Raw genomic sequence first — 25,281 nt, forward strand, 5'->3', positions numbered from 1 at the left:
ATCATGACCTGAGCCCAAGGCAGATGCTCAACCAACTGAGCCATCCAGGTGCCCTGCCTCTCCTCTTTCTATGCCTACACAGAGGCTATCAAAATGAAGTTCTGGATTTTTTATTTTTGGAGAGGTATGGTTGAGAAATTTCCAGCCTGTATCTTGTTTCCTCCAGCTGAAGAACCGAAATGAGGCTTCAGAAATGAGAAGGCAGCAAAATGCCATGTTGCTAATATGTCCTAATTGTCTTAATTGATTATGTCACTAATACACTACCAGAATGAATAGATTTCATACCTAGTGGGAGTGCCCACTGGGAAATCTCTTCCTCCCATGTCAGGGTACAGAATTTTTAATATGTTTTCATTTATCAAACATGTGCTGTGTCCCTCCTACGTGCTGGGTGCCATGCTAAATGCTGGGATATCAAGATGCATCAGGCATGGCCCCTTGTCTCCGTGGAGTTCATGGTCTAGTGGACAGAGATGCAGAGGCAAATATAATTGTGCAAAAGAGAAATATAAGTATTATGATGAAAGCACATATAGGACACAGATTTCCTGATGAAATAAGAAAACAATGATATGCTGGGAGGTTGGGTAAAGCTTCCTGAAGGAGGTAGTTCCTGAGCTGTATGAGTGAGTGTCGAGGGGACAGTAAAAGAAAGGAAAGGGCACGCACAGGCCGGTATTCGGCTGATGCACCACTCAGGCAGCAATTATTATTTCAAAATATTGAAATACTTCTTTCTCAGTTCATGAAGTATCATGATATCAAGCCCTGAAAGTTTCACTAGCTTTGCCCCAGGACACCCTCATCATCCAAAAACTAAAGGGTTAACATCAGGTGTATCTGGGGCATTCCAGGACTTTGCCTGAGCACTGTGGCAGAGCAGCATCCACACAGGTCATCAGATATTCTGAACATCACTCCCAGGAGGAAGGTGCAGAAGCAACATCATACAGAGAAAGGTGTGACACGTGCAGAGAATTGCCCGGTGTCTGGCCTGGCTGAAGTCGAAGTGAAAGAAGGGGGTGGAGTTTACAGAAGATGTTACATATCCAGATTTCATCCTATAAGCAAAGAAGACTCCTGAAAAAGACTAAGCAGGGAGTGACATCAGAGTCGACTTTAGAAAGGCCACTCTGGTAATTGTGCAGATGATGGCTTTGGAAAAGCAAAGGAGAAAGAAGGAGATGGAACCAAGAGGCAGCAAGACAGTTAAGAGGCAATGGCTGCAAACCGAGTAAGAAAATGTTGAGGACCCAATTTAAGGCAAGAAATTCTAATTAATAAAGTTGGTATCTCTCTCCGTATTCTTTGCCTTTAAATTCTGTCCTTGTTAAAGACAGACCACAGGAAAGCAACATATCTGCAGCATGCTAGCTTGGTCCCCAAAGGAAAACCTTTAATAGCTTATTTTATGTTCTTTGCTTGGCTTTCCTTGAAGTTCAATGAAAAATAACCACTTGAAGAACTCTTCTGTAATTTATGTGAAACTATATTGAACAGAAATTTTTTTATGGAAAGATGTACACAAAAAATTCCTTCTATACATAAAACCAGAAAAAATATGGTCTCTCTGCATGAATTTCTCTTCTTTCCTTTTATCAGAAAATGCAGATTCTATAGCCTACTGCTTCCCTTTCTTGCCTTGGCAACCAGGAGCCTCAGGACTAAACATAAGGTGCAACTTTTGGTTTCAGGCTCCTGATACAACACACTCTCCTATTCTTCTTTATGGTTTCTGCCCTCTGTTTCTATATTTAATAGTTCTTGCTGTATCTAAAACCTGAAAGCCACCTGAAATCATTTTGGAAGTTGGTAAGGCACATGTTAAAAACAAAACAAATATTTTTCTCTGTGTTTCCTGGCAAATAAAAAGGCAAGGCCTATATGTTCTGATGGGACTGTGAGATCTGTCTGTAGGGAAAGGCCCATTTCTTTTCTTCTTTTCTTTTCTTTTCTTTTCTTTTCTTTTCTTTTCTTTTCTTTTCTTTTCTTTTCTTTCTCTCTCTTTCTTTAGAGGTGGCGTCGGGAGGGAGGGGGGAGGGAGGGAGGGAGGGGAGGAGGGTGTGTAGGGAGGAGGGCGAGGAGATGGACGGAGGCGGACTTATTGACATTCGGACCAGTACTTCCTTCCTTCCTTTCCTTCCTTCTTTCTTGTCTTCTTTCCTTCCTTCCTTCCTTCCTTCCTTCCTTCCTTCCTTCCTTCCTTCCTTCCTTCCTTCTTTCTTTCTTCTCTGATCAACCCAGAGTCCAGAGAAGTTAAGTAACTTGCTCAAGGTCACAGATGTAGTAAATGGCAGAACGTACATTCAAATTCAGGTGTGCTGGAACTTCAAAAACATGATATTTTCACGTTGGATCCTCTTAGGAACCGGGCTTACTCTTTCAGTAAGGAACAATAGAACATGAAGCCCCCCCAAAAAGAATATCTAGTATCCTTATTTTTCTTAATAAATTAATAAATAAATTTTCCATTTATTTGTCAGTCTCTACCAATAGACCATATAGCTCCTATTACTTGACTTATATACACAGTGCCTTGGATGATATCCTTTTAAGAAATGTTTGTCGCGAAATTGGAGGAGTTACACACACTGTTGTCTACGTCTACATCTATGTCTACGGGGTCTACGTCTACAGGACTTACAGCCCAGATGGGGAGGCAGGATCTGTACAGATCTCAAAGATGGTAACAGTAATTCAAGGTAGCAAGCACTAAGTATCCAGGAAAAATAAGATTTTTTTTTTCTTTTTTCTTCTCTGGTTGATCTGCTGTTAAATGGCAACACTATCTATATTGTAAAAGTACTGTGAATATTAAATCATATCAGGTATGTAAAGCATCTAATACAGTGTCTGCTACAGAGCAGGTGACCGATTAATATTGGCACAGCATGAGCAAATATTGATTGGTTGATGAACTTTTCTATATGTAAATCTGGGGTATTCTTCTGGGCATATTTTCTAACCTGTACACAGATAATTCTGCTGAGTCTATATATTTAGAGAATAATTTTAAAAAAATCATCCTAGGAGAGCCTAATGAGAGTAAAACAAACATATTACCAAGTTATTAACTACTGCTGCTGTTTATAATTAGCTCCTTATCAGGGTTGGTTATTTGCAGAATATGAGAATGACAGTAGCCTTTGAAATGGCATTAAAAACCAGGTTTCCAATCAGAGAATCACAAGAAAAGGCAACAAAACAGCTGGAGAAGTCAAAAGGACAGGGGTCTGGGGGGAGGTGAGGAGGATGAGGAGCACCATTTGGGACGTCCATGGTACATGCACAGCACACATATGAAAAACAAACATCCCATCAACTTGTAAATTAATCACTACCCACAAGTATTTGCAAAGCTTTTTCGTGTTGACGGAGTGCAGTCACACACAATGTCCCCCCATGAGCAAACATTCAAAATCCTCAAAATGTATGAACACCTGAATGTGTTCACAATCTCATTCTTTCATTATAAATGTACTTTGGATTTTAGAAATTTTTTTTCCCGAGGATCTGATACTACAATAAACTAAAGGGAATACTTAACCAACATGAAAAATGAGGGAGGATGTGGCTGGTGGTCATATTTAGGGAATGACTGGTTCTTTAACTGTCTTCAAGGTATTAGTAATGACTAAGCTGATTCTTTTTCTTTTTAGAGTAATTCTGGTTAAAATATATAAAGTCAAGGTAAGAAAGAGTCTCTATCAGGGAAAATTTCTATAATTTGGCCATTGTTTTAAATCATAAAATTCCAGTGCTTGCTTTAAAGAATATACCTTTGTGAAACGTTTTTCTGCAAAGTACACAAACATTAAAGATCGTTCTGCACCATTCTTTTCTTTGTTGTCACAGTCCAGTGCTAAAGCCAATTTGTAAAAGAATACTGTGGGTTTAATGCCTAATCCCTTTCCTTCTGGTACCGGTTATCTAGAGACAACAGGATCTTGCAAAATGCTTCATTTTGATTTGGGCTTTGTGACCTCAAGGGGATCAAGAACCCTGGAATTGTTATCTGGTTGTGCTCTTCCAGCTTTACTTTTTTAAAGGTCTCCTGGTACAACGGAGTTTATGAGCCAGCCCCGCCCTGTCACAGGACTGCATTCACTTTTGTAACTTCACACCTAGATATCAAATGGGTTTCATGTCGCAGGGCAACTCCAGTAGCCTGGATTTTTAGATCCTGTGGGGGAAAAGCACTGGGACTGAGCTGTAATGTCTGCTGCAGGCACTGGGACTAGAACTGGTATCGCCAGTGTCAACGTTTTGCCAAACAGGCCAAAACACACACCCTTTTCCTTAGTCAAGTGCTGTCCTTAATCTCCTGAGAACATGCTGTGTTTATCATTCATCCTTTCTCTATGCTTTACTCATGTCTTCACCCCACCCAGACACCATTCCTTTTTCTTCCAATCTTGCTCACTCTAAACCAACATTTACAGTTGAACTCAAGTCAATCTTTTCAGATAAATCTTTAACTATTTTTAGCCTGTGCCATACAATTTAGCTCACTGTTTTTCACTGACACACTTATATATTTATTTCTGTAGCATGTACATTTTGCTTTCTCTTTCCAATAAGACTGAAAATCTGTTGGGGCTGAACATACTTCCCTAGTATCTTCCACCAGCAAACACACATTGCAAGAGCCTCTAGGCTCAGAGTCAAAATCAAGGTGTGGAACTGTGGAGAACCACCCATCAAATTACCTGGTAGAGGATGTGCTGGGTAAAGACCTCCTCATTGCTCCCGGACTCATGCTGTAGTATGAAGAACTTTCCAAATCTGAGAGAGAAAAATTTGGGCCAGTTCCTGCAGCTATTGGTGCTAGAAAAAAAAAAAAAAAAAAGTTATGTTCTGTGAATAAAAGATCAATGAAGAGTACATATCAGTGTTGCATGTAACACATTCTATTTCTGTATTTATACAGTAAGCTTATCTGAAATAATCGGTAATGAACTCTGACCTCCAAAGAATGTTGACCACAAAAACTGTCTACACCAGAGAAGACTTTGTTTTATAATGTACTTTTTGTCCTTTCTCTTCTTGTAATGGCAAACTGTCACCACGGTTGCAACATTCCTGGGTGCTTTTAACAAAAATACCTCCACATCTGCTCTGAAGCTTTTCTTGAATGACCAACCAGAACATTTTCTGGGGCCTTCCTAGCTTTGTCTGATCCTGCTAGCTCTCATTCATCGGTATTTTGGAATTAATTCTGAACTGCAAATTCATCTTTCCAGGCTCCCCATTCCTAATTTCTGGTGACAAGAAATGTGCCATTTCTCCTTACTCTGAACTGGCTTAGCATCTACATATATACCTTCACTTTATTTGTCTCACCTTCTATTTTGAGGCAGGGTCCTCAAACCAGGGTTCTTGAACTGTGTGTTCTTCTAAATAAAGTTTTACTGGAACATGGCCACACCCACTTATTTACGTATTGTCTCTGCTTCCACACTGTGATGGCAGAGACTAGCAACCACACAGACACCGTATGGCTCATAAAAGAGAAAAAAAAAACTTACACAGAATTTTCCGATGTCTGACTTAAGAGATTATTAAAGATGGTTTTGAATGCGTGATTTTTGGAGCTGACTACGGAGTGAGATGTGATGTATGTTTTAAAGCCTGTTGCCTCCAGATACCTCATTTATGGTAGTAGCTTCATAGATATTTTTGAATAAACAAATAACATCAATTTTATGAAGTGACTGCGTAAAGTTAGTGGTGCAACTGTATTAGTGGAAATAACCTCTTCTTTTGAAAGCTTATGCAAAAGCAGGAGCAACAGATTCATAAATTACTGTATTTAAGGAGCTGGTTTCAGGAAGTAAGCCCATGTAAGTGGATATATAAATAAATAAACGCTAAAATCCATAAGAAGAAAGGATAATTAGGAATATCATGAACCAGGGACTTTTCATTCTTTCAACAAATGATCACTGCTTAGAACTGTGCTTAGATGGAAGACATGTTTGCTACCCTGGGACAGCTCTAGAGGGAAAGTTGACAGGTTATTTTCAATACAGTGTATTAAGTACTTAATTCCTAAATTGATATGGCCACATAGAAGTGGGTATCTAACTCAGCTGGGGAATGAGAGGTTCTGGGAGTAAAAAGGACCTCAGAAAACATGATGTCTGGGAAAATGTTAAAAGGACAAGTAGGAATTGCCCAACTGAGAGGGATGGAGGCATGCTTGGTAGGGGGGATAGAATTTACAGAGGTGAGAGAATATAAAACAAATACTGGATTTTTGACAACTCTGTGTGATGAAGTATATATAGTACATGGGGAAATCAGGGGAGGGTTAAGGTCAGGTTACAAAAGGTCTTTAGGAACATGAATTTCTTTAAGGAATGGGACTTTGAGTCCAGAAAATTCCCAAGTTTGTAAGCTATTAAAGAGCTTATCACTCTGTACTCATTGGGGGCCATTGGGGTTATACTGCCAGCATCTACTATAATCCCTGACACCAAGAGGCAGTCAGTAAGCATTGGTCAAATGGGATTGATTGCTAGTCAAAGGAGAACCAGCAAAGCATAAGAATGTGTCACCAAACTTGCCTTTATAACCTAGAAACATCATCCTGTCATGAAGGTAGGCATGGGGGACAGAGGGTCGCAGTTGAAGAATATCATTAGTAAAACCACAGAGGCCAGTGGAGTCATTTAGAAAAAAGTAAGGTGGGGATGGGTCTAAACTCAAGGGCTGAAGACAAGGAGCCTCATGTAAGTGATTTAGGAGATAGAATCAGGAAAATGTGCTGACTTGTTGAGTGCAGTGATAATGGAAAAGGAAGAGTATGGGATGATTTCCAGGATTATTGCTTGGGAAACTAGGTGAATTGTGGTACCATAATAAAAATCTGGAATCAAGGAAAGGTAGGAAGGGATAGAGTAATATCTAAGGATAAAACTTAGTTGTTTGATCACTAGCAATGGCTAAACCTTAATCATAACTGTCATTATATAAAAACAGTCACTGCTGAGAAGTGGAAAGCTCTGAAATTCACATATACTTCCTGAAATTCAAACCAATCTTTTAATGACAGGCGTAATAGAGGAAGGGCCTTTGGTTCAAAAACAAATGATGGAGCTTGATGATACATATAAGTAGAGTTCCAATGAATGACTTTGTAGTCATTCCCTAATTTGCTTTTTATACTAAATTTATTTGCACAGTTTCCCCTTTATTTCATATTATTTTATGGATGAAATAGGCTAGGGGGCTGGGGAGGATGTTATTTCAATACATCACTCCTCATCCCCTCTCAGCAGCCTAACATATAACAGGTACGTATTAATGTTTGTGCCTTCATGTAGCTTAAAGATTCACACCTCCCATTAACTAAAGAAGAGGGATGAAGCTAATCAGTGTCAAGGCTCTGTATTTAGATTCTCTTTCTAAGTTTTGAGATGGGGTTCAGGCCTCAGCCCAGTAGCTGAGCACCGGCAAAAACACATGAGCCTCAGAGCTCCCACACCATTCCTCAGAAGGAAAGGTAAAGCCAGGTGTGAGTGAATGGCCTAGCTAGACTGAAAGAAGTTGGAGGCCCTCTGCCCAGCTGCGCTTATGCATTACATTCTATTTACCATGTTGGACCATGGAAAAATGTCTTCTGCCTTGATTATCTTATTAAAATGTCAAAGAAGCCAGAATAGGTGAAGAAAGGAAAATACAGAGTAAATATAGTGTGCACACTTCTGAGAGAGATTAAAAAAATAACCAACCCACAGAAATGTTCCTTCACTTGCCCATATATTTACTTCCTGTGAAGCACTCAGCACGGTGTGTTTGTAATCTAGCAAACGCTTATCAGCTGGACTGGCAGCGTTGTGATATTTTCTCAAAGTGCCTATTGGAGTTACAGTGCCTAACTTCAGGTCTTGACAAACTGCTTCTGTGTATCGTCAATTTTATAACATCATTAAATTTCTGAAATGAGAACAGGTTTCACAACCTGGGTTAAACAATCCTAATAAAGCCCTGATGCAAACTCCACATTCTTTGAAAAAGTCTTGTAAGGAAACATCCCCCAGTACTGTGTGTCTTTATGCATCATCTGAAGGTCAGTCGATGGGAATGGAATCTGATTCAGTGATACTATGACAGTTAAAGAGAAAGCCTCCTGCCTTTGGGGAGGGGGTCACTGACAAGGGTCCCTGCGATGAGTTGGGTACTCTTGGTGCCTCTATCTGGAGAACAGGAAGAGGCTTAGAGAGGTATCTAAGGAAGGTGGGCTATCTAAGGAAGCAGGCTCTCCTGACTACCTATGGAGCTTTTTATTTTTTTATACCTAACTTCATCCTCAAAACCACCTCTTTAGGAAAGTACCTCTTTGTGATGAGAAAAACTAAGAAGCCCCAAAATGAGGTTAACTGGCTTGCTGTGGACCACAGAAAGGCACAAAAGAGGGAGGGCCAGGATTAAAATTCAAAGGTGTCTCACCTCCAAACTTGTTGCTTTTCTGATCACAGTATCTTGTCTTTCATATCCAATATTTGCCTTAAACATCAGATGATAAAAAGGTACACAGCATCTCTGTCTCACAAAGTTTACTAGAGTAGATAATACTTGAATATCTAATTCAATGCTGAATGTGTTAAGTCTCATGAGAGAAATACAAAGGATGTGTTAGGAAAGTTCAAAGGAACGAGAAATCATATTGGCTTGTGGGATCAGACAAACGTTTGATTCCAGGAAGAGTTGGGCACTTAAGCTAAGGTTTGAAGGATGGTAGGATTTAAAGAGGCAGCGACGAAGAAGGTTTCTAGGCATATGACAGTATGTGCATTAGTTTAGAGGCAGGAAGTATAGTTAGTGACCTGTGGGATCCATGACGGTTTCTGAGTAGGGAAATGATCATTGTTGAATCTGAGAAACATTACTGTGACAACAGCATACAGAATGCACCAAAGGGGTTAAGGTGGGGAAATCAGTTGGTAGGTTGATGCACGGTCCTGGCAAGGGACCGTGGGGTCCCTTCCCCGAGGGAAAGGACGCCTAAGCCATGCTGTCAGGAAATAAAACAGAATTTTCACCATTGGGTATCCGTCATCTTGGTAAACAGATACAAAAAGATCTGTGTCCAGTGGTGCACAATGAGAGGACATATACAAGCAAATGGGTCATACTATTCCACAGATATAAAATATTGATAAGATGTAAATAACACACTGTGCTTCCTAGCTAATAATGGTAGTAAGTCCTTTTTGCAAATTAGGGAACTCAAAGTTGTCAAGGGTTAAATGACTTGAACAAGGTCTGCTCAGGATGTCATGCTGGGCTTCTAAAGCCAAAGACTAACAGCTTACTGATGTGTTACAGAGATTATGTAGCCACTGCCAATCAAAGGCAGGGATGTTAAGGAAATATTGGACCAACCACAGCACTTCCTGTCTGTTCCATATATTGTGAAACCTGATTTTGTTCCCCTTGTACTTGACCCTAGGCTCTATCATTCTTAAATTATCTCCTATGTGACATTTTCTCCCCACACTAGATAGAGTGCGTTTTGAGGACTGTAAATATAGACATCCCAGGGCGTAGAAAAAGTGCTGGTGTGGGCCTGGGTGAGACTGTCTGGAGTTTCAGCCTTGCCAATAACCCTCTGTGTCGCTGAAGTAATTTTAAACTCTCTGGACCTCAAAATTCCCTAATAGTTATGACAGAAATGTAAACTTACCACCACAGCCAAGGCCATCACTACCAGCATCACAAGCACCAACTTTTATTAAGCATTATTTATGGGCCAGATGCTGGTCTGAACCCTCGAAACACACCATCTCATTTAATCCTCATCACACTACCAGGGAAGAATGGAAGTACAAAGAGGTGAAGTCACATCCCTAGGTCACAAAGTCAGAGAGGGTCATTCCAGATGACCTTTAACCCTCCAGATCTGACAGCCTTTTGTGTGTTCCTAAACAGCCCTGCAGAGTTTTATGTGATGATCAATCCAAAACAACAGCTGATAATCAATAAATATGTTTGAATTAAGGAGTATCAGTAATCACCCTCTCCATTTGCTCTCCACCTCTCAACTTTATGCAGTGTGACATGCAGCTCAGAAATCTTTAAGTACATGAGCAGTGAGGACTGGTTCCTCAACTTTTTAAAGCAGTACTGCTGTGAGTCACACCTGAAGTTTTTGTGGATTGTGTTCCATGCGGTTGTTTTTCCCAAAAGATGAACTTTTGGGAATTGTCTCATTGGATGTTATTTCTAAGCCATTTGTCCCCCCACTTCCTTTTCTCCTGTCATGAGTAGAATGCAGTCTTTGTGTCACTTCTTAATAAATGGTTTGCTATTAAGGAATCATTATAGTAATGTGGGCTATTGGAAGAAAGGGGTTACTTTAGTAGCCAACCCTCTTAATGACCTGCTCTTCTGTACACATTAGTAGTTGGATAAGGTTGTGGTTTATTGAACTTCTGCCATCCACCAGAGACAATCTGCTCAGGCTTGTGCTGTTGGGAAGAGAGGGTGATGGGAAAAAAAATTCTGTCCAAAATTTCAAGCCTGGGAGATGACAGTGCCCTGAGTTTACAACTTGTTCAGCAGGAATCAACAGGGAGCATTAAGTGAATGACTCGTGTGGCCAGCCTACTGCTAATGGCATATATTCTCTGAGAGGCTATAGCCAATGAAATTCAACATATATTCAGAGAGCACTTTCCTTGTGCCAGGTGCTGTTCCAGATGCTCAGGATCTATCAGTGGACAAGACATATAAGACCCCCTGTCCTCGTGGGGCTTCCATTGTAGAGATTAACAGTCATAGCTGTCCCTTCCTCAAATTTCCATGGCAACTAAGAATATGGCCATATGGCCAATAGGTAACCCTCAAAAAAGACTACTGGGCTTATTAGGGCTCCACTTTCAATTTATAAAATAACTATGAAAAAATAAGAGAGGTATATTTATTTCCAGATTATGTAACCTAATGTACTCACTGAGACTTTGGGAAGTTGTACTTTAAGGCTTGTGGGGGGTGGGAGGGGGTAAGATCCAACAACAAGCACACAGTTCTAGGGGCCCAGCACAATTTAGTGTTGTTTTGCATTCTGGTGGCAAAGATCTCATAAGAAAGTCCATGTCACTGGCACAAAAGGAGTGAACATGGGAAAATACTTGGTCTTCTTTCTCTCAAAGGCACAGTTGTAAAACGCACAATGCTATGAAAACTCAAGCAAATCTGGAATCATCGTTAAAGGGAATTAACTTGGAAGGTAATTTATGGCAAGAAAATTCAACTCCTTTGTTATCTTCCTTTTACCGTAATATGCTTCCTGAACACTGCCTATGAAAGAGGGCTTTTAGGAAGAAAAAAAAGTAAGTATAGTAAAATTAACTCATTTTATCAATTTGTGCTGTTGGCCAGAGTTTCCTGACTGTGGCTATGAGGGGCTGTAAAACTGATGAATTTGCATGGAAAAAGAAACCAGTGTAAGTAATTTGTGTAAGAGGTAACATGGACATACACTGCTATAATTCAGACACCCTGCAGATAGCAGACTGCTGCAGTGTGAACGGTTATGAGTTAGAAAAATGACCACACTGCAAGTCAGTCTGACTTGAATGGAAATCAATCATAAAGGTACTTTCCCTGCAGCTTCTATGCCACAGTCTTCAGCAACTCCTTTGCTGAGCAGATTTCTGGTCTGCAAACCGCGTACTGCTCTCCTTTCTCTGCCCTTCCTTTCTAAAAAGTCTGCCCCAGCGCAGGCTAGGAGTATGGTTTTCCAAAATGGAACATAAAAGAAAGGCACTGGACCAAAACGAGGATTTCCCTCTATGTGGAAATGAACTTCCCTGCTATTATGAGATTTAAGCAATGCTTTTTATGAAATGGAGTATTAGGTGCCAAAAGCCAGCACGATGTTTTAACCCCATCAACGGCATCTGCTAATGTGGAGAGAGCACCGTTTTCACACATCCACGTTTGTGGGCACGAGTTAAGAAATATGTGGGTTTGTGGTGCTAGAACGGGTAGGAGGAGAATAGTGAAATTTTTATTTCTGAAAAAAATGTTTTCTTTTTATTAAGATAAAAACAGTTCACTGATACCCTCTTTCCTCCCCACTCTGAATCGTGAAGACAATTTACCTTTGATAATCACTGTGAATTCGTTTTGTGAAGTAAGCATATTTGGGCATTTTATTACAAGAGAGCTCAGTCTTGGATCTCAAGAAACTTAAATATGTACTCTATAAAGGAAGGAACCATTTCTACTTATCTCTGTATTCTCAGCACACAGAGTGAAATGCTTCATATATTACACATGCAACAATTATTTATTAAAATCGAACTAAGATTATATGAGCCTGTTAATGAAAAACAGCTAAGAACTAATATTTATTTATTATGTATTATGTGTCAGGCTGGCATGCTATGTGTTTTGCCTGAATTACCTCATTTCATTCTTGCAATATCCCTATAGAACATGTATTTGTTTATTCTCATTACAAATGGGAAAATCAGTTATAAGGTTAAGTAACATGCTCAAGATCACACAGGTAAGTGACAGAGCGATGATTTGAACCCGAGTATCTCTAGATACCAGCCCAGAGGTGAAACTCACATTTCCAGTCTCCCTGTCTTTCCTTTATCATCAATTACTACAGAGACAGATGCACTAAGATTTATAGAGAAAAATAATTATCACCTATCCATAAAGTGGGAAAACTTGTATTTATCATCTTCTTCTCCCTTCTTTGTGTTTACAGGTCTTTAGAGCTGCAAGAGTCAGTCAGTGCTTCACTGGATAGAGGGCCTGACACTTGGTCGAGCAGAGCCATCCATGGCGCGGTGGGCAATGCTGACCGATCTCTTGCATTAGTGGCTTCTGCCTTGGGGACTGAAATTGATTTTCTGCATTTTAGAGTATCATCTCATCTTAGCTTTTGGTTGAGGTCAAATGTGGTACCCGTTTAGTACCTGATACAGCCTCAGCCATGGGATTAAGTCTTCCCTGACAGGGGATGGATTTGATGGCCTGAGACATCTTTTTACCACAATGATCTATAAACCAGGGAAGGGCTTCTAAATATAAGCCCCTTCACCAAGAGCGCACTGGGACTATCTGACCATTAGCTGTTAGGAGACCAAACTATATCAGCAGAGTCTCATCTCAACAACTTACAAACCCAGCTGGCTATACTAATAAGTCTCAGTATTTTCACTAAGAACTGTTTTTTTCCTTCTCCATCCACTGAAAGATCCTGGGTATTAACATGTACTCATATCAATCACATACTGCATTAACTCAGTTCTTGCATTGGGTTTAATGTGTGGCTTTGCTGAGCCTGGACTGTACTGATCTCATCCTGGACATGTCTACTGTGTCACCAACAACAGTCTTTCTAATTAGCAAGAGTTAGCTAGGTCAATATATTCCAGCCAAAATCTCAATAATATTTGTGGTCTTTTTTTTTTTTTTAACATTTGTGGTCTTATTGTGGGAGTAATATTGAATTTCTGTCAGTCCTCTGGAAATCCCAAAAATACCGTTAAGTTTTCTAATGTTACCCATTGGATAGGAATATCTGCTCTTAAAAAAATGAGGCTTATAAGTACGTAAGTGAAAATTTACTAAAAACCACATTGCTGTAAACCTCCAGCATGCCCCTACTACTCACAGGGAATTTTTATGTCCATAATATAAAAGAAAGCAAGAATTCAAATACTACAGAACTAAGTACTACTTTAAAGAACTCTGATGAAAATAATTAAGGTGCGGCTAGCCACTTAAAACGTTAATGTGTCAGTGTTAGATTTAGAATTTTTAAAACATCTTGTTATCTATTAGATACCCTGGAAGATAAATCTCCAGAATAACACAGATGTAGAAGCTTTGACTGAGAGGTTAAGGACTAAGAACTTTCTGGTTTCCTAAAGCAGATGAATTAGGCCTAGTATTGGCAAGCTCTTATTCCATCAAAATTATTAACTTTGAAGGGGTCATGAGAATGGTCCTTCTAATAAACTGACTTTTAAATCTTGAATCTAAAATCAGTCCTTCTTAATTTACACATGTACACAGAGCACATACAGACATACACAGAGATTCTTAATAAATATGCTGATAGTGTGGCTAGCTCAAGGATGAACTCTGAACACACAGTGAAAGACCAGGGACAAAGGCTCTGTTCAATAATAAGCATGGTAGTTACCACTGTTCAGCATCTACTATATGCTAGATACTTGCCATTTTCTCACTTAATCCTCAAATCACTCCTAAGAGGTGTTTCCAGCATTCTGATGCAGGCCCAGCACACAGCTGGTATCTAATACTTGTTTGCTGACTGAACAAGTGATTGCTACCTCCTACAAGAACATAGCTGGGAGGCATTCAGTATTGCCCAAAGTCATAGAGTCAGTAAGTGGCAGAGCCAGATCCCCAGTTCTATATCCTGGACTATGATATCATGCTGCCATCTTAAACATGGATTTCATAGAATGTATTATACTTAGGAAGCAAAACCCATGAATTAGCTAGAAAAGATTAGAAATAGATGAATATACAAATAGAGATCATAATAACAAATTAGTATGGACATCAAGGTATTACATGTTTTACTTCTCTCTGAGTCCAATCCTTAAAATAAGGATGCTTGTGGTCTGGTCAATTTAGCAAGAGCTTCAGCTAGGAAAACACAGAACAAGAGCCACCCCTGCCCCCCACCCCAAAGCTGCCATGAAAACTCTCACTACCAGCTCTAACCAGGAAGGCTGTAAGAAGATGAGTGCAACAGAAAAAAATTGACTTTCAAGCATCAAGCTGACCAGTGGATATGCTGATGTCATAAGCTCCTGTCACCATAGTTTTAATTTCAGTCGGCAAGGTGGTCATAATGCCACTGTCAGGGTCCATGTCAAACACAAGGCACATTGTATATTTTGATCTGTAGGTAAGAATGGGGACACCTCTCACTTTATGTGGCTCCTTCTCTATTGGGTGAGGAGAGGAGAATGGGAAAAATCATGTGTCGCTGCCCATACTGTGAACTGGGATTTGGAAGAAAGAGCAGTTTGACAAAAATTTCTATTACTGCCAGTCCGTTCCATTTGCCGCCGGCTTTACTGTCCAAATATTCAACCCAAATATGGCAAGAAAATTAAAAGAAAAAAAACTATACAACAAAACATCCTTCTGAACTAATTCAATTTCAGTATTTATTTTGAAAATTTATTGAATTATAGTAGAGGAAACCCACTAAATTAAGCCAGCCAGACTGATATTTTTCTTCCAGAGAGTATGGCAATATTTATTATTTTATCTCCCTATGAGAGACTGATTAAAACTAGGAAACATTTGCGATGTCATAATACATTCAGAATAAGGTGGCTTAGGCAGGCAAAAATGAAAAAAATTATAGGGCCAATCAGTATTTTTGAGTCTGTAACTTAACAGATTTTCTTTAAATCCTGCATTTTCAAGATAGGCATTATGATTTTTTAAAGGATCTCCCACTCTTTTGTCTGCGGCACACGATACCCTCAATCTGGAAAAGGTGCCATTGACTTCTACAGACAGAAAATGTGTGATGTTCATTTTAAAATTACTAGTAGAGCCTGCTATTGACCATCTAATTATGCCGAGTTCCATTTATAAACATAGCTAACCACTAAGTTTATGGAGACTTTTTGTGCTGCTTTAATAGGATATTGATCGAGAGCATAGTTTGAGTGGACTGCCATTGAATTGTGTAATGGCAAACAAAAGGCAAGGTCACAGCCACTGTTCATGCTAGGGCTGTAGTCTATTTTTTATTATAATCTTTTTGTTTCTTCCTTTAATGCTCAAGCCCAAATGGTTTCTTTCGAAAGAAGAGCTTGCTGAAGAATATTAATTTTAAAATTAATTTCCATGCAATGATCACAGCTATCAGGTTACTTAACAGAGGAGAACCAACAGGCCACTTGTTCAGAAAAGAAAGTTTTAGATCTCTTTTAACAAAGATCTAAAATCCTGCAACTGTTTCAAATGGCACCCCAAAGGACTGGACATCAGGAATCCCTCCTCCTATACCAATTTCCTCATGAGTCCATCTTTGCAAGAATAGTTTGTAATTTCCAAGTCTGGGCTTGTTCATATGAAGAGCTTCGCTTTCTTATTGTACCTTGGAGCCGAGTTAATTCTGTTGCACTCGCCTCATCATGTCAGGTTAGAACACTGCCAGTTGTTCTTACTGTAACGCTGGCCAGAAAATCCTAGTGCGTGGATATGGGTACTCAAAGTCACAAAAAGGACTTAGAGACTTAAAAACGAAGTTGAAAAATGAACTGCAATTTGGATCCTAATGATGATTCCTGTGTGAAAACAGAGAAAGAGTGCATATGTCGAAGGCAGAAAACAGCCACTAGGGTGCCACCTCATGCCAGGCTGAGGCATCCTGCGGGCTCCGTTCACTCCCCCTTTCCATTGACAAACAACTCGGGAATCCTGCAGCCACCCCGCAGCCCAGCTTTGTGGCAGAGCCAGGACAATTCAGCTGCTGGATTTAATAGATTCTGTAGCAGTGCAAGAGGAACCAAAAATTCAGTCTGGGTAACTGAGAGTGGTTTTTACACCCAAAGACGCTAAGGCTGGCCACAGTGTACTGGGAACCCTGGCTTTTCAAAATTCCAGGGCCATGAAGTCATCCCTAGCCACGAAGTTTACTTAACCCTTGCAGCCCGCTCGGGTGTACAAACCACTGCTAGCAAATTGGAACCCGCCCGGCCAGAGTCACAATGGCCTGTGTGTATTTGCGGTTTTCCTCTTTCCCAGTGAAGTATTTAAGGTTTCGTAGTCACCCCACCAGCTTCAAGTAAAACAGTCAGCACTTTAGAAGGAAATGGGCAGAAGTAGTGGATTCTTCGGGAGGATTTTCTGGGTTCGTCCCAGGAAGGGAATTTAACAGCCTCAGAGCCCACACTCTGAGGAAAACACCATGAAAAATCAACCGGTGTGGGCCCTGCCAGAGGCGGCGGTCGGTCGAGGTGGGTCAGTCAGTCAGTCAGCAGCCAGGGGAGCTGGCTCTCTCTTGGTGGTGGCTTCATGGGAAAGAGACCCATCTGAAAATGCTTCTTGCAGGCTTTGTTTGAAAATGCAGCATCATGTAAGAACCATTTCAGCAGATGGTTCCTGTCTCTTTCCTCATGGTATTATGCTAAAACAACTTTGGTGATTCTGAACCGCGTTGTTAGCACTTGGAAACCCCCTCCCCCAGAGCAGGGAAGACCTCTCTCTCTCTCTGGCACGGTGTCTAGTGGTCTGTGTTCCCCCTTCCCGACCCTCTCCTGGAACAAAGTCATAAATAACTAGGACGACTTTCAGATGGCCCCATCACATGGGGGGAAAGGTAGGAGGAGCGCAGATATACATCTAACTCTTAGGCTACAGCACTTTCTTCATGGTGAAGGGAAACAGACCTCCCCTTTCTTGCCCCCCATGGGTTCTACATAATGCGAAAAATTAAAAGGTAGGTAGGGAGGTAAGTAGGCAGGAGGCAGGGGTGACCAGGGGAACTGGTGAGAGACTGCAGCATGAGCCCCATACATCTGATGAGTGTAATTTAATGTCAAGCCACCTTGCTGCCTGACCCTCACCTCCAAATGTGTGAAGCTAAGCCAGCAGCTCTCTCTTGAGTTTCTCTGCCACTGCCACCCTGTAGTAACACGATTATAAACAACAAACTTAGCACATAGTTATTTCGGTGAATCCTCAGGAGGAAATGCTGAAATCGCACCTCCCTCCTCCATTAAATTTAAAAGGAGGAAAACGAAAAACAGACATGAACTGGAAACCTAGGTAAAGTAAATATTTATATTAGCAAATGTTAAAATTGCATACTAAAGATTCAGGAAGAGGGAAATATTTTCAACCTAGGGCAACCATTAGTTTGACATTTCCAGGCCATACATGTGGTCATAAGTGTGACTGGGGGAACTGAGTGGGGCTGAGATAAATATGAGGGGGTTGAGAAGAAATGTGCAACAGAGTGGAAGAAATTCTAAGACACCGAGGTCATTAAATACATCCAGGGAAAGGCTGAACTATCCGGAGAATGAGTATAATTGTGGCGGGGGACAGGGGGGCAGAAGATTGGCTGCAGCGCAGGTGATTTTTTTAGGAAGTGAGACTCCTCCATAGGGCACTGCAAGAATGGATACATTTGTCAACGCACAATCTCCAACACAAAGAATGAACCCTAACATAAACTATGGGCTTTGGTTAACAATAGCATGTCAATATGGGTTCCTTCCTTGTAACAAATGTACCACATTCACAAAAGATGTTAATAAATAGAGGAAACTGTATGGGGGGGGGTAATATTAAAATTCTGTACTTTTTGTCAACCTAAAACTGAGAACCTAGAATTGCTCTAAAAAAAATAAAGCCTAGACACACACACACACACACACACACACACACACACACACAACTGAATACAGATCCGGGGAAAAGAAAATTTAAGTATTTTAGTTGTGTTGGTTCATATGAAAATCGCTTTAACCTTTTTTTGATGCACTGATTAATAATCTAAAAGTTTATCAACTCTAACAAGAAATGGTTTTTAATCAAAGCACAGAATCTGTGGATTCTGTTTAGTTCTGTAATGCAGTTATAGGAGAGGTCATGATGAAAATGTCTGCAGTCAGCTAGCAAAGTAAAAAGAGCAAGTTTCTTAACCTCTTTGAACATCACAGTCTCCTTCATCTATAAAAAGGGACAGTAACAGCAACCACAGGAGGACTGACTGAGATTATGTTTAAGACAGTGCCTAGCACAGTGCCTGATGCATAGTGTATGCTTGATAAATGCTAGCTACGGTAATTTTTCATATTAGTATTGTGCTCCTAACAGGGCTAACATTCTGCATTTAATCAGCTTATGAGCTAGTTAGCTTATTTCTATTTCAAGGTTGCAGAACCCACATCCCAAGCTCCATTCACTTGTACAAAGTGCCCACTGTACCTCTAATATGGACACTTAGCTCTTTTAACTTAGGGAAGTGGGCAGGGCTATAAGAAATGGTTAAGGATTTTGACTCATCCTGTGGCCTGAGCATGAAGTCTTTCAGAAAGGTGTGTGGTGAGGAGACTTGAGCTGGGGGAATGGATCCTTACCCCAGCAGCCGACATGGTCCTGTGACATGTACCCTGACAAACCTGGAGTAAAGATCTGCAGGAGAGAGGGGGCTCTGGACAGCAGTTTGGCTTGAAGCCATGATTTAGCTGACACAGCCCAGTCCCACTCCTGCCAAACGGTTTTAGTCAGCACGAGGCCATGTGTGAGTGAGTCCTACAGCGATTACACAGCAGTGTGCAGAATCGAAAAGCATTCAAGAGCCGAAGGATGCTCATGACGCCAGGCATCAGCAACATAACCCCCTAAACGGGGACAGGAAACAAAACCAGGTCCCTCTGCAAATTCAATCTGTGGTCGGCCCGCACCCTCTGGCAGTCTTGAACGCAGATTTAGAATTCACTTGGCAACCATGCTTGGTAGACTGAATGGAGGTCTAATCTAGCTTGGAGCTGATAGGCCTTGGGGTATAAGACTTTACAGGGACTTATGGAAAGTGGAAGAGGGACAAGATTCTGGGGATGGTCCTGAGCAGCGTGGGCCTTCTCTACACCACCCAGGCCTTGGGACCCTGATGGTAATGAAGACAAAATGTGAGCATTACAGCAGCCAGAGTAGAATGCAAAGGTCTGGTGCTCCAATGTAAGAGCTAGCAGGATTTTCTTTTCACTCTTTAAGGCTATGTTTAGGAAGGGCTCAAGGAATGCATTTCCCTGTAATACCATTATGACAGTTATATATATCTGTATCCTATTACTATTATTAAAATCACAAGAAGAGTGCGGCCTAGTGATCCTTTTTAAAAGTCTCACAAAGTGAGAAAAAAAAAAACACTTAAAAAAAATCTCTACATGCATTCTTTGCCATGGCGAATGACTGGCTAGTCAGCTGTGTGAGAGCAGCATCTATCCTCCAGTGAACAAGGCCATCTCGTCTGTTCTTCATCGGTTGGTACCTCAAGCACACTTGATAACATGGCAGCAACCTCTCCATTCCAACTCACACCCTCCTGCTCCTAATGCCTCATCCCTTATGGTTCCACCTTCTTAACACTGGAAAGCCCCAGCATCAACCAAGTGTCCTGACTCCCAGAATTCCCACACTCAGAGTTACTTCCTTCTCATCTCCCTGTCTTGTCTCACATTGCACATTTCTTCAAGTCCCCTTGGGCCTCTGTTATGATTATACACATTCTAGCATTACACAGACCTAACTTTAACTATTTATCCACTGTTTGATTTTGGGTAAATGGCTTAAATAGACCCACAGTTCAACTCCTTTGTAACAATGAGAGTAATTATTTACCTGACAAGTTTATTGCAAAGATTAATTTATGCAACATACATGAAAACACAGCATAGCATCTGGCAGATAGTGAATGCTCAACAGTCATTAGATTTTTTTGCCTATCCCTCAGACTCCAGCCTCTATGCTCCCATCTTATATCCCATTTTCTGGATTCTTAACTGTCTTCCAGTTTTAAGAAATAACAGACCGAATCTGAGCCTGTGAGATTGGGATGGCTTGACTTGCTTGACCTGACATCTTGTCAGAGACTGACTGGTATACTCAGTCAATCTTGCAAGACTGTAATGCAGGGGATGGGGGTATGAACTTGAAATGAAAATATTAGTTTTTACTCTACCTCCATCCGCAAAGGATTTGATGCAGCTTGGAGCCAATGTTAACAATGTAAAGTTTATCTAAAAGTATTTTGAAGTAGGAGGAGAATAAAGAAGCAACATTTTGATATCTGCTATTTATATTTTCCTCTTGTTATTGGCACCCACAACATGGTAGTCATTGTAGGTATGCATTTAAATAAAAATAAAGAGATGTTTTTGAGGGAAGGCAAGAAAGACTGTGTGAGAGAGAGAAAAAAGAGAGACAGAGACTGAGGGAGAGAGAAGGGGAGAATCCTATACCTTAATCCTATACCTTCTCCTTGGACTGTCTGGATTATGTCATAGCAAAAATACAATCAATGACCGACCCCTTTGATCAATGGAACAGGGTGGTGACAGGTACTCTTAATTCATTGTTGTTGGTGATTATTGACAAGCTGGTAATGATCATGCTGTACTGTGTCACTCATGCTGAGGGCATTAGCATTCTTTAAAGGTCAAAGCCAAATTCTTTTAAAATGCAGAATTTCTTAGAAACAGGGAAGCCTCAGAAATTTTTTTTAACCAGGTTCACACTATAAAGTAGGGAATATGTGAGACAGTCAGGATTTCAGTTCTTTCCCTAAGTCTCACATTAAAATGATATTTAATTTTTCCTGATTTAAATTCTTGGCTGTCAAATAAACTGCGTGGCGAAATTCTTCCAATGGGTGAATGCAAAAGGGATTCTAAAAGCTATTTATGTCTCTAGGAGGCCTAGGCAGAAAGTAAGTACAAACCCAAGGCAAATCTGTACCAAATCAAAGCAAAATTATACTTACTCTGTGACACTCTTACTAGCTCGGTCACACTAAAAACACCTGATGTGACAAAACTGTCCTGGAAGCCCAAATGTCCTGGGGAAACAAAAACAAAAGAAACAGTGTCATAAATAGAAGACATTTGACAACAGAATTCTAAATATTAGTTTCATTGTGATTAAAAAAGGCAATGTCTAATTTCATATTCTGCTCTAGTTAGAGTTTATGTGGGAGGGTACAGTCATTTAGTTACATAGATGGTTTTTTGGTTTGAATCTGAGGGCTATGGAAAGCTATGACACAACTGGGTGATTTCTGAAATGGTTTAAAAAAAAAAACTCAACAGGAAATCTGAAACAAAAGAAGATTTAAAATAAATGGCTACCTTGGCTGACCTCTGAGACCTTAACAGCTGGGATGAAAACAGCATACCTAGGAATCAGCCAGGATACCTACATTCCATAACAATTTTTAAACATTATTCTCTAAAGAAACATCTGATCAGGATTAGCTATCCATTCATTCAAATCAAACAAGATTTAAAGATGTTCTCTTCATTTTTATAGGTATCACAGGGTGACTCTTTAAAAAGCCAGACCAGAAAAAGCAAGCCCTAGCCCTTGAAACGTGAAACAAGTTCTTTTGAGCACCAATGAAAATTTAGATTTGTTTTGAGAACAAGGGTTTTTTTTTTTGTGAGTGGGTGGGTTGAGTCTGTTTTTTTTTTTTTTTTTAAGAAAAGATAATAAACCAATGGTTCAAAATGACAATCTCTGAATTTTGCATCTGCTTTATTTTTGCTGGATATAATTAATTTCTTTAAGATATCTGCAGTTACATCTCTTATTCACTTGCTTATTTATTTTTATGGTACATTCTGGAATATAAAACTTATAAATATCTAGGAGTACGTAATTTATGATATGTTATCTTCTCTGCTTCTCAAGTTTTTTGATTCTGAGTCTTAGATAGGTAAAATCTAGTTCAGACATGTCTATATGGTTAGCATAATCACCTGCTTTAAAAATAGGGCCAAAGGAGAAGTTGGGTGAAGGGATTTTTTAAAATAATTGTCCTCTGAAATAAGAAACATACTTTTAAGAAACGTAACATAAGAAAACAGGTCAATCTGAATATATAACAATGCCCGTAAGTATTGACAAAAAATAGATTTTTGCTCATTACTAAGGGGAAACAAATTTACCTATGGTATAGTTAACACATCAATAAATTCATCAAATGTCATGCAAATAAATACATGCAACAAATTACTATGTTTTGAAGAATTATAAAGATACCCTCAAATTATTCTTTTTCTGACTGCCTCAGGATTAAGAAAGGTTTTTTTTTTCTGAATTTGAAATTTTTTTCAGTTAATTTTTATATCAAATACCATCTATGATGTTTTAGATAAAACACAGCTCTAACTTGTAGGATGTGCAATAACTATAAATTGCTTTTTAAAGTTAAATGGCAAACTTTCACTTGAAGACGTGCTTAAGAAATTTCACTTCTTGAAACAACCCCCACCCAGGTCTTTGGTTGACTTTAACTTGGTAAGTGCCGGAGGTGTCATTTCTTGGATAAAGACACCTGATAAATAAAAATAAGCAAATAAATAAAAAATTCTCTAAAGTCGTCTTGTCAAAACCGATGAGAACATCTCTTTCCATTTTGACCTTGACATTGCATTAATCCCACAGGCTATAACAAAGCAAATTCAACCACAACATACGTTAAGTTTGACTTAAGACACACCTAATGAGAGCAAGGAAATGCATTGTTAAATGGGAATCTCAGGGTTGATTTCCAGCTCTCGTTCATCTCTGCAGCTCTTGCTTGCGGGCTGATACTTGTTTCAGTTCCAAACTTTGAAATTCCTTACTTTATGGACAACTTCACAAGAATTTCTGTGCAGAGTGAATGTGAACACATGTACTTCAATCATGCCACTGAAAAAAGCAAGCACTGTGTTTTGAAAACTGAGTTTAGTTTGGTTGCAAGGACTTGGGAGGAGGAAACACCTGCACGCATCCATTCCAATACCACCTCTGGATTCGCCCTTTGCTTCTGTCCATCTCTAAGATGTGGTTTCACCAGGGTTTGTGCTCAATGAGTATATTTCCTAGTTATTTCCTCTGCTTCCATGATCTGTTACCAGTCTTGACTCTGATATTCATGAATATCAGAGTAACGTTTGTTTCCTGCACTGCTATATTTAATGCCTGGGACAAAGGTTGGTAAGAGAAAATGTGTTGAATGAGTGGATGGATGCCTCTACAGGCCAATGACTCTCACATCTTTGTCCTTTGCCAAGAGCTCTCTCAAAATGTTTACTGGATATTTCTACCCAGATCGCCATGAGTATCCCCAGATCCAACCTGTCCAAAGCCAAGCTCATTTTCTTCTCCTCCCTAAACCTGTTCTGACACTGTGGAATTCCCTACTTCAATGAGCCATCCACCAACATCTTGCTTTCTAGGTTTTGGTGTCATCCCTAACTACTGCTTCTTACAGAAATCCACAGCCAACAAATCCTGATTCCATTTTTTACAATTTCTTGACTCCAAGTACATCTCCATTAACCCTCCCCTGCCCAGTGCCAAGTCTGTGGCTCAGGCTCTTCCCAATTATTACAGCCTGATGGGGCAGCCTCTTAACTGTGTTCTCTGTCATCAGTCCTAGCGTCTCCTTAGTATACTGTCCACTCTGCAGGCAGAGCTGTCTCAACAATGGGCAAATATGAAGGCTCATTCATTTATTCAACAAATATCTACTGAACACCTACCGTGAGCCAGGCATAGTGCTAAGGGCTCAACATAGAGTTCCTACATTCAGGGAATTTACGGATTTACAGTCTAGGATTAGAGACAGATGAACACAAAAAAACGAATTATTTAAAAAATTATATATGATATAAATGAAATGAAGAAAATAAATAGGAAATATTTTAGAAAGTGTGGTCAGGGATAGCCTCTCTTAAGAGCTGATATCTGAAAGATACTGAGGAGACAGCCAGGAAAAGAAGGGGAAAGAGCCCTTCAGGCAGAGGGATTAGTGTGTGTAAAGGCCCTGGGGTATAGGAAAGAATGAGATCCTAGAGACTGAGTTCTGTGTTCAGAACTCACTGGCCTGTCAGAAATCTTGCGAGGGCCCCACAGAGAATTTGGGGTATAGTACAAATTCCATTACATATCATCCTGACATAGCCTCTATCTTCCTTCCCAGGCTCATCTTTTTTTTAAAGATTTTATTTACTTATTTGAGAGAGAGCACAAGCATGGGGAACAGAAGGCAGAGGGAGAAGCAGGCTTCCACTGAGTGGTAAGCCCATTGCAGGCCCCGATCTCAGGACCCTGAGATCATGACCTGAGCCAAAGGCAGCTGCTTAACTGATTGAGCCACCCAGGTTCCCCTCTAGGCTCATTCAAAAAAATCTTTGCTCTCTTTCTTCTGGCCCTACCTGTGGGCCTAAGGAAATACCTGCTTCACCATGGTTGTGGTTCACTCCTCTCCCCACACTGTTCCCTCTTCCTGGGATGTCTCTGTCCTTCCTGCTCTTTGCTTGGCCAACCTCTTACTTGTCCTTTAGGACTCAGCTTTATTGTCATTCTCTCAAAACCTTCCCTGGTTACCTGCACTGCTGGCAAAGACTGCTTTTCTCAATCCTGACCAGGTGTACAGAATACACCTCTAATCTAGGACCTAGCACATTGAACTGTAATTTTATCTTCTTCTTGTATTAGACTGTACGCCCCTTGAGAAAGAACATC

At 40.2% G+C, this 25,281-nt stretch overlaps 1 protein-coding gene across 10 annotated transcripts in view; it reads right to left on the bottom strand.

The window, feature by feature from the left end:
- The window catches only part of NFIA (nuclear factor I A), a 373,258-nt gene that overhangs the window by 103,810 nt on the left and 244,167 nt on the right, over window positions 1-25,281 (bottom strand). For all 10 annotated transcript variants that reach the window (XM_038537347.1, XM_038537348.1, XM_038537346.1 and 7 more), the window contains exons 4-5: window positions 21,530-21,604; window positions 4,713-4,830 (exon numbers count right to left, since the gene is read on the bottom strand). In XM_038537347.1, the coding sequence (XP_038393275.1) occupies window positions 4,713-4,830; window positions 21,530-21,604 (193 nt within the window). The remainder of the gene's footprint in view (window positions 1-4,712; window positions 4,831-21,529; window positions 21,605-25,281) is intronic.

The sequence above is a fragment of the Canis lupus genome, chromosome 5 (assembly GCF_011100685.1).
Source record: "Canis lupus familiaris isolate Mischka breed German Shepherd chromosome 5, alternate assembly UU_Cfam_GSD_1.0, whole genome shotgun sequence".
Classification (NCBI taxonomy): domain Eukaryota; kingdom Metazoa; phylum Chordata; class Mammalia; order Carnivora; family Canidae; genus Canis; species Canis lupus.